We start from the raw sequence: 10,118 nt of genomic DNA, 5'->3' as shown, positions 1-10,118 counted from the left end.
GACTTCATTGTTACCCATCAGCGTGTGTGTAGTGACACTGCTAACCAAGGCCATGGGGGCAAGCGCAGTGCAAGTGTCATGTTGGCACAATGAAAGCTGTGGCCTGGCCATGGCAGTTGAGTGGAAGAGGTTCCCGGGGCAGTTTTGCTGCAACCTAATTCCCACTTACTGCGTCCAATGTGTTTATTCCCCACCCCCTCAGTTTGGAATTGTTGTGAAGGTGCCAAGGCTCGTAGATCCCTGACTTTGAGCGAGGCAGGGTTCAGGGGTCGCAGGCAAAACCATTAATAACAAGGTGCAAACGGCTGGTTTATATGGAACGTGAAGCTTTTTACTTATTTCGTTTTTTGCACTTTGGGGGCTCTGTCTGGTTGCTTACGGAGCACTTGGTGTCTGGTACCTATTTTGGCTGAGAGCAGGCAATTGGGTTCCTACAGGGCTTCGGAGGAATGCAGCAAATTGTTCTCTGGTGTTGTAATTCTGCAGCAGTAGCTGGAGCTTGTCTTCCAGTTATTAAATACATGCTCATCTTGAGGTCCTTTTTCTTTCTGAGAAGCAATGGGTGAAAACCTCCAGAAATATAGACTGGAGAGGGGTCAGTGGGTGGGGGGCAGTGCAGGGCCTGCCTCTCTCCTTCAGCTGGATCACAGGTCTCTAGTACCAGCAGACTGAAGAGGTTAAAACGTGAGCTAGTTCCCCAGAAGGAGGTGGATGCTCTTATCGGATTCTCATAGGCATAAATGAACTGAGCCTATCGTTTCTGGGCTGGGGGAGAGGAGCAGCACTCCCCAGTTTGCTAGGATCTGGTGCTGGGGTGTGGGAGCCAAGTTGAATAACTCCCAGGATTTCAGGATAGGAATGGCTGCAGAGGCGGGCTTCCTCTCCCGAGGGACCAGAGGACAGTGCAGCTGCTGACGGTGCAGAGAGAGACGTGGATGAGGAAGAGGTGCAGTATAAAATCCTGCCCAGCAGCCTATGAGCAGCGCCAGCTTTCCATGTATGTTGCACTTCAGAAGAACGAACTGGCATCTCATCTGCCTTTGGACAGCTGGTGTCCACTGTTCTTTATCCAGGTTGCAGTGTAGAGTGAGCGGCCTTCGGACAAAATCGCCCCGTACCCTCCACTCTGGGGTTATATAGACAATGGCAGCAAAAACCCACTCCCACCTCGAATCCTGTACGGTCTCACTCCACCCGGCCTCCTGCCACCCATTCACTCTGCTTCCCTGTCCCCATTTCGCCCCTCTGGCCACCAACCAACCTCCCTCCCTCCCCTGTCAGAGCATCATGTGCGCTGCTGCCGATGGCTTTGCAGCTGGGCGTTGCTGTCTCTAGTGCTGCCCGTCTCTTTGGAGCTTTGCCTCTTCCTCGGAGCCACTTCCCCTTCAGTCTGGCCTTTTAAATCTAAGGAACCCTGTCTGAGCCAGTGCACTGAGGATGCTGTGTAACACACTGTCTCTACCATAATTCATTGTATCAATCGACTGTTTCCGTGGGGTTAATGTCTCTCTCTGTAGGGGGTCTCTTCTCTTTAGTCTTTGGCTCCTTGTTTGTTTGGTGAATTCCTGGCGCTAGCCCTGGAGCTTTGTCCAGTGATGTGTTCCTCTGCTCTTGAGAGCCTCTGAATTATGCAGCCACAGCTTGGGCTCAGAAACACCCTGCTGTCTAGAGTTCCCCTCTAATCCCGCTGTAGGCTATCATCAGTCATACAACGGACTCTGACTAGTGCGTTCTCTTGTCCTGAGTCATCAGCTGAGATTCCAGGGCCGTAATCCAGCCCTTCCCCCTCCTCCACTGCTCTCTGGGGCAGCCTCCCATGTCTCATGTTCAGTAATAATGGACTTGGAGGCTGTAACAAAACAAAACAAAAAAGTCCTCCCACGTGGGTCACGACAGGTTATGCAACAAATGTCCCAAGAAATCTGACCCTGGGGCTTGGTGCTGTGGTCCCTGCTGTGGGGGAGCATGGCGGCTTGGCTAGCACATGTACGTACCCCCTCTCAAGGTGACAGCTAGTGGCTGCTGGCATGTGTATGTCAGCAGAGCTCCTTGTGTCCATGCACACACACAGGAGATGTGCACAGCATGGGCTGTTGGCTAAGTGTACAAGTTGTTGATGGGTCTATGGCAGCAAGGAGGCATTTTCAGGGCTGGGGCACATTGCAGCAGCCCCCTGGCTCTCCGTAAGTGCCTGTTTCTGACTTTAACCATGTCTTGTAACTAGCACCATGTTATCCACGAAAAGCAGGTCATTGTGTAGTCAGGGCACAGTGCCGGCTCTCGCTCAGGCACGGCTTCTGAGGAGGAAAATCCTGTACTCAATTTACGTCCATTTGGAAGCGTAGGATATATCCAACCGGGGCTTCATTTGTAATGAAAGCGGTGCCCAGGCTCAAGCAATTTTTTTACATTCATAACTGATGCAGCAAGCCCAGCGGTGCCGGGGCTGTCACCTGCCAGGCCCAGAGGTGCCGGGACTCAGCCCTGGCAAGCCGCAGCACAAATTAAGCACTGCATCCTACCTCTTACCCAGCCCCACTATGTGTCCTGTCCAAGATCTCAGCCTCACAGCCATCCATTCAGAAACCCATAAAGCAATTAATTCTGCTCCTTGTCTTGGTTCAGACAGGCCTTGGTGAATTTCAGGATGATTAGCACACGATCTTCCATGGAGGGCTTTCCATACACTTAGCACAGATCACTTAAGAGAGGTTAGTGAGTGGAATTGAGTATCCTCTGACAAGACTCCAGCCTTAGTAAGCTCTTACAGATAGAAAACATCTGCTTTCTAAGGAGGCTTGTGGTGAATGGAGGGGGGAGTTTGTTGGTCCCATTTGTAGCAGAGCACAAGGGAGGTCTGAATTTCATTAGACCTGCAAATGGAAAGTCTCCACATTAGGCACGAGAAGGTAGTTCCATGTAACCAACTTATTTCTAATTGCTAGATATTTAATGACTAATTCTTTGCTGATAGAACATGGGGCAAACATTAGCTGTCTCACAGTGGCCTCTGTGTGGTCACAGACGGGTGGAGAGGCAAAGGGAGTTATCCAAGGCTGCACAGCAAGTTGGTTGCAGAGCCAGGAGTGAGCCCCCTGCTAACTCCACGGGGCCACTATCCTTGTCTGTGCTACTTTGGATGTGTTTCAGTGTTGTTGATACAAGCTCCTTTGTTAATGCCAGCAACCCACTCAAACCCAGGGAAGTGTCAGGCATCACTGCCTGCCCTGTGCCTTATCCCATGCATGGCTGGAAAAAAAGAATACATTTCTACATTGCTAGGTGTGAGATGTGCATGCAGTCCTGCCTGGACTCCCTCTGAGGCCTTGAGCAAGCCACACCAGGCCCAGTTTTCAAAGGTGTTAAGCACCTGCCGCTCCCACTGGCTTCAGCTGGGGTTGTGCTGCCTCAGTGTTTCTGAAGATCTGGCCCTTAACTCGTCTGCTTTGGTCTTGCTGTCTGCAAGATGGGGATAATCCTGCGCAGTGCTGTACGGGTTGATGAATGTCTGTCACATGCTAAGGATCCCCTTTGTAGGGAGAAGATAACTTTAATATTTCCTGCCTTATGTGCAAGTCACAAACACCCGACCTCCGTGATCTCCTAGACGTATTCCAGCACTGGTTCACACACCTGCCTGCTCAGTTTCTCTTTCCCCCCGGTGAGCACCTCTCACAGAACCGGCACAGCTCATCCGAAATTAGCTGGAACTTGTTATTGCCTTATTGGGAGTGTGTTAAAGCTCAGACTGACTTTTCCCAGTCCCTCAGAGGTCACACTCCTGCCCTGTTTAAACAGATGTAAGCACCGACAGAGGAGTGACACATCCCCTATCTGCCCCTTGTGCACACAAGTCACTCCCTAATTTTGCACAAAAATCCACCTCCCCAATCTCGTGTCTAACATGCATTGTAAGCTTATTGGAGCCAGAATTGAGACTTTTGTCTGTAATGTCCTATAGAAATAATGATTATTTTGCCTCTGGCTGCTCATTCCCCTTCATCTATCTCCAGTAATGCCCCTAGGAGAAGCACACATTGGTAGTGGTGGATTGTTTCATTTGCATTTATTTGGACTCTTGTGATTTTTCCTTCCTCTTCTACGGCATGCCTAAAAAACTAAACAAAAAGGCAGGGTGGTCTTGTGATGCACTGGAGTGGGATTCAGGAGATCTGGCTTCAGTTCCTAACTCTGCCACAGACACCTCCTGTGTGACCCTGGGCAAGTCACTTAGTCGCTGTATGCCTCAGTTCCCCACCTGTGAAGCGTGGAGAATACTTCCTTTTTCTCATCTTGGTCTACCTGGTTTATTTAGGATTATACATTCTTTGGGGCAGAGACTGTCTCACACTAGATATGTGCAGCCTTCAGCACAATGAGGCCTTGCTCTCACTTGGAGCCTCTAGCTGCTTCTTTAATAATTGCTAACTGGCGTCCTTAATCCACTGCCCTGTGTCATTCTAATTCCCCATCATGCAGGGGTGGGGAAGGCCTCAATTACCAGTGCTTGAGAGGCTTGCCCCTTCAGCTGCTGTCACACCGTGAAATGACGCTTTCCCAAGGTTAACCTTGTAGAGTTGGTGTGGTTTGCAGCTAGGAAGGGAAAGCCAATAAACCCCCGTGGCTGAAGCAGTCTGCCAGCATGGTTGGATGGTGTGCAAGACTTTTTTCTCCATTGCTTTAAAATATTGAACACCCGCGTTCAGGGAGAAGAAATATTCCAAGGCTTTAATGGCAGTTAATGATGAAGGTGCAGCACATGTCCTATCATTCATCAGGTGGGCCTGTAAACCCGCAACATCGTATTTCTGCCAGAGGAGCACTCCTGAAAGGTCTGCAGGGAGAAAGAAACATTTCTTCAGCTCTGAGGGCACTGGGGGCCTTTCTGGCCCATTCAGTGTGCATTACCCAGCGGGAGGGGAGGCAGATTTCTTGCAAAGATTCTTTTTTTCTTTTTTAGTTTGTCTTAAATTGATGGCAGGCGGGGCCGTAATGAAGATAAACGAGGGGCGCTCTTCCTGGTAGATTAGACCTTGCACAGGTGAACACGTCTGCTACAGCAGCTTTGAAATGCCCTGGGTGGAGTACAAACCCTTCTCCTCCCCTTCACCTGCAGGAATTCCACCAACACCCTTTGGAGAGGAAACAAATCGCTGTGAAAATTGCATAATGTCAGAAACCCAGAGGGGTTTGGAGAGCCCAAGGGGGGAGGCACCAAAACCTCTGAGATGAACAAACCTGACCTTGAACCAAAGCCTTGCATCAGCTGAGAGAGGCTGGGAGCTGCTGGTGGGCCCTCTAACACCTAATATGAGCACCGTTCAAAAGGGAAACCGCCTCTGCTCCCTCTCCGCTGGCTGCGAGGCCCAGAGTTAAGTAAAAAGGAGATCCGGAGACAATGGCTCTGCACCATGGCCTCGCAGAAGTGAATGCCTCTGCTCCAGTGCACAGTGCGTACATTGTTGTGTGCCCCTGAATCTGCTGCTGTTGTGTGCCTGTCAGGTAGGGAACTGCTTCTGAAATGGCTTGTTCTTAACTGGGATGAAATGCGTGAGTGAAGATCGCAAAGCGAAGATGTTCAGGCACCTCTGCCTCTGCCTGGCTTTTGGAAGAGGCAGGTTTAAAATCTGGCCTTGATAAAGCAAGGTTGAGAGAAGACTTTGTCCTGCCTGTCTAGGGGTACGTCTACACTTACCTCCGGGTCCGACGGCAGGCAATCGATGTTCTGGGATCGATCCCGGAAGTGCTCGCCGTCGACGCCGGTACTCCAGCTCGGCGAGAGGAGTACGCGGCATCGACGGGGGAGCCTGCCTGCAGCGTCTGGACCCGCGGTAAGTTCGGACTAACGTACTTCGAATTCAGCTACGTTATTAACGTAGCTGAATTTGCGTACCTTAGTCCAAAGTGGGGGGGTAGTGTGGACCAGGCCTAAAGGACACATCAGTGCCTGGAGGCACCAGCCTTTTGGGCAGTGGAAACCCAGCGCACACGGTGAAAGCAATTTCATCCATCACAGGAGTTCAGCAGGGGCTGGTAACGCGCTGCAGTTACAGACTGGATGTACCATCTTGTAGTGCTATGAAATGTCCCCTCTAGTCCGTGTTCACACACAAACCCATCCAGTGCTGCACTGGCCCTGCTCTAGGCTGGCCGAGGGGCGAGTCCTTTGCCACTGCATTTCCTACAAGACTAGTTCAAGTTTCAGCTCATTACCTTGTCTATATGAAAAGGATTCAGCAAGGGCCAGACGGGGAGCCCCTTCCACCCCTGGGCAGCCCACGCCAACTTGCCACGCAGAGGAAGGGATTCACAGCTCGGCTCACCAGCAAACGGTTTCGATTCCTGGGATGCGTCTAGGTAAGCTGGTTCCCCCACTACTTCAGCCTAGTAACTCCCGAGGCAGAGCGGGGTCAGATCACAGTCCAGAGCAGGAGCTTCATTCCGAGCCGTGAAACGGCACAGGCATGGGTTAAAAATAATCAAAAAAAAATCCCTTTGCTTTAATCCCTCCCTGCCCCGCTTCTGCTGGCTGCATCTCTAACTGCCTAGTGCTAGAGGAGGCTAATCATCAGAGAGTTTCCCCAGTTCTCTTAGGCGTGGTGGAAATACAAAGAGGTGCAGAAAGGACCCCCCAATCTTTTTTTTCAGATGGAAAAAAATGTAAACGTTGAATTGTCCATTGCCATGGAAACCAGTGAGCCATGTTTCCAGGGAAGTTGGATTTCATTCCAGTTGCTTTAGGTTTATGACACCCTTGCAAACTTGCATGAAAATGTCCAGGTTCAGGCACACCGTTTACTCACCTGCCCTTCAGCAGGATGATTGATCATGGAAAACCCAGTCACACTTTAGTCAGCCATCAAACAAGCATGACTCGCCCTGGGCAAATAGGGAAGCAAACTTGGGGAGGAGAGTTTAGAGGCATCCTTAACCATTTGATTCAGTATCATGGCATTTCATATATATTGCCTTTAAAGGACTTGTATAAAATGACACAAAAACGAACTATATCTGTATCCCAGTAAATAAATACACTACTGTAAACCCACCAGGCGGGAGGGGAATGTGCATCGGACACACTAAATTACAGTTAACTCCTAAGGCACAATACTGTCCAAGCAAGGGTGCATACTCTTGAGAGTTGGACACCACAAATGGTGGGCCAGTCTATACGCAAAAATTACATTGGGTTAGCTACATCGGTTTCTGAACCAGTTTAGTTACACTGGTGCGACCTGCTTGTTAGGAAAGTCTTAAACCAGCTCAGAGTGGCTAACAAATCAACGTAAAGCACCCTTAAACCAAATTCTCTGCACTCCCAGGCTGCGCCGATTGAACTATACTCATTCAGAAACGTAGGTAGTTGGTGCAATTTCTGTGTGTAGACTAGGCCTAATTTAGGGCTTGCGGTGGTGGGGGGCAAGGGGTGGTGTGTGTGGGGTGGTAACAAGTATTTTTTTCTATCAACTTGAATTTCGGTCAATAATAAAGTTTCAGCAACTCAGCAAAGATCTGGAGGCTAACCTAGTACTTGGTCTAGCACTGTGCAGTCAGGCGGCTTACACAGAGAACTGCCTGCCTATAAGGCAGCCAGCGGTAGAGACAGGAGGCTCTACCTGAACTATTGTTCTGTTCTGGTGGGACATGTCTGGCATGTTGACGATCTTCATGGAAAGCCAAGAATGATCATTTCAGGGGGTTGTGGTGGAAATCTCACTGGAAGACTGCACCATCTGCCAGCCTACAGGCTTTAAACAGAGTGGGGAAGCAGGTCGGCTTCTGTATTGGAGACTGTGAAGAGAAGCTCTCGCTCCCAGTCACACGTGTAGTAATGCACAAAGCAAAGAGCGTTGGTTTCTGATATAGGTTTATAATGAATTTTATCTTAAAATAATAAAGCAGTATACACAACATACAAATGAGTTTTACAAAGAGCCACTGTTATATTAGTTTACTTTAAAACCTACCAGTCTCTTCACAGACTCTTTGCTCTCTCTCTCTCTGGATTCCCCCCCCCCCCTTAGTAGTTAATCAGATTTTGGGTGACAATTTGCAACTCTGCCTGTCATCTTCATTGAGGAGTGGAAGAAAAGTCCACTTACAAAGAGTTGCTCTTGTCAGCTCCTGTCTATAGTGCAGCCGTGCATTAACATGCTGGGTCTGTTTGAGACCATCGAGTTCCTTAGGGCTTTGCAACATCCTTCCTTGGGCCTCGCTAAAAACAAAGCAAAGAGAGAGAGCTTTCTGCAAGGATTTCATAGTTTGCTCTAGGTTGGTGACGGTTGTTTTGGGGTTTTTTGTTTGTTTTCCTGGTGAAATTTAATTTATAGCAACAAAATTCTTTAGGGACACGCAGGGATCAGTCACCCACGTTCCGATGATCGGTCTCAAGTTCGTAAGCAGCTGCACTGACCTTTTGCAAGACGACAATGGGCAGAGGAAGCTTCACAGTTTAAGCAATGATTGCAGACTCCTTCTAGGGAAGGGGATAGATTTGCTGAGCAGTTGGAAGGGTCCACGGTATCTCCTGGGAAATGTAGTCCTGTCGTTAGTGCTTTGCAGAATTAATTAAATAAAAGCCATGCAGCTGAACTACAGCTCCCGGAATGCCATGGCCCATGGGGCACGGGTCGTGCGTGAGTTTGTTTTTCCCTCTCTGGTTCCTGTCTCCTCAGGTTTGGTCTAACCACTCGGCCCGCTTCGGTGCTTTACACGTGTGCACGTCAACAGTGTCCTCGCACTCCTTGCAGCGCACAGCGCAGCACCAGTGGAACTTGCACTCGCACTTGGTGATACGCGTGACGCGGGTGGTGTCATAGCCCCGGCCACAGCACATGACCTCGCAGCCGTCGGTCCCACGGGACAGCTTATTGCACACACGACCCGCCGTCCCCAGGGAACCTGTAGGAAGGAAGCAAGGGTTCATTACACTGTCCCGCTCAATCTCGCCATGAATGAAAACGCACCATTGTGACATAAGAACATAAGAACGGCCCTACTGGGTCAGACCCAAGGTCCATCCAGCCCAGTATCCTGTCTTCCAACAGTGGCCAATGCCAGGTTACCCCAGAGGGAGTGAACAGAACAGGGAATCATCAAGTGATCCATCCCCTGTCACCCATTCCCAGCTTCTGGCAAACAGAGGCTAGGGACACCATCCCTGCCCATCCTGGCTAATAGCCATTGATGGACCTATCTCGTTCTTTTTATCTAGTTCCCCTTGTATAGTTTTTGGGGTGATTTTCCAGGCATTGCTATCAGGGGCTCTCTGAAACCAACTACTGTCCATCTAGACTGTAAGGTCTTTGGGCCAGGGCCTGCCTGTTTTGTTCTCTGTCTGTACAGCACCTCACGTGATGGGACCAGGTCAGGATTGGGGGGCCACTAGGCCCTACTGCAATATAAGTTGGAGAGACTGAGTTTAAACACATGCTGTTTTAGCAGTGCATGAACTCCTAATTTACTGTTTTTACATGGTAGGTTCTTGGGTGCAGGGATCATACTGTGCCTTGTGGGTCAACAGCAGTATGTTTATAGATCTATGGACCAATTGTCTTTCTGCCTTAGCATTCAGCTCCCTCGTCCATAGAGGACGTGAATCCTTACACAACAGCCCCAGGTCTTTCTATGAAATGCAGAGCACAATTTTCTGTATAAATTTTCAACCAGGCCACATCCTTGAACCACGTTTCATTTGTGTCCTGTGGCTCAGAACTCACAGGGCAGATGGGTTCAGAAATAGAGACGCTTTGCCCCGAGCTGCTCTGAGCGCTGGCCCACATGGTGGAGCCTGGTCATACAAAGTGGCCTGCCTTAAAGTCCCTGATCCCGTGGTAGCCCCATAAGCAAAAGCACAAGCGTGGCATCTACTGGCTAGTGCTCAGGAGTCATTGGGGCCCAATTCCCCGTGGCCCTGCACCTAAGGCTGATGATTAGACCAGTGCAACGTGGGTGGGAACCACTGCCACATTGGCACGGTAACATTCCCCACTCACTCTCCACTGGCGTAAATGACTGCACCAGGCGCAGGGAAATGGGGAATTGGTTCCCATAGATGAGGGCCTCTGCATGCATGGACATAAATGGTATCAGCTAAGCCCCCTAAAGAGCAGCAGGGA

At 49.9% G+C, this 10,118-nt stretch overlaps 1 protein-coding gene across 1 annotated transcript in view; it reads right to left on the bottom strand.

Moving 5' to 3' along the window:
* Positions 1 to 8,671: 8,671 nt before the first annotated feature.
* Positions 8,672 to 10,118, bottom strand: part of WNT2B (Wnt family member 2B) — a 46,056-nt gene continuing 44,609 nt past the window's right edge. Inside the window, exon 5 of the mRNA XM_065403565.1 lies at positions 8,672 to 8,901. Coding sequence (XP_065259637.1) covers positions 8,672 to 8,901 — 230 coding nt within the window. The remainder of the gene's footprint in view (positions 8,902 to 10,118) is intronic.

Source organism: Emys orbicularis, chromosome 4 (genome assembly GCF_028017835.1).
Source record: "Emys orbicularis isolate rEmyOrb1 chromosome 4, rEmyOrb1.hap1, whole genome shotgun sequence".
NCBI lineage: Eukaryota > Metazoa > Chordata > Testudines > Emydidae > Emys > Emys orbicularis.
The sequence above is the reverse complement of the archived record's forward strand: the minus strand, read 5'-3'. Positions and strand labels throughout refer to the sequence as shown.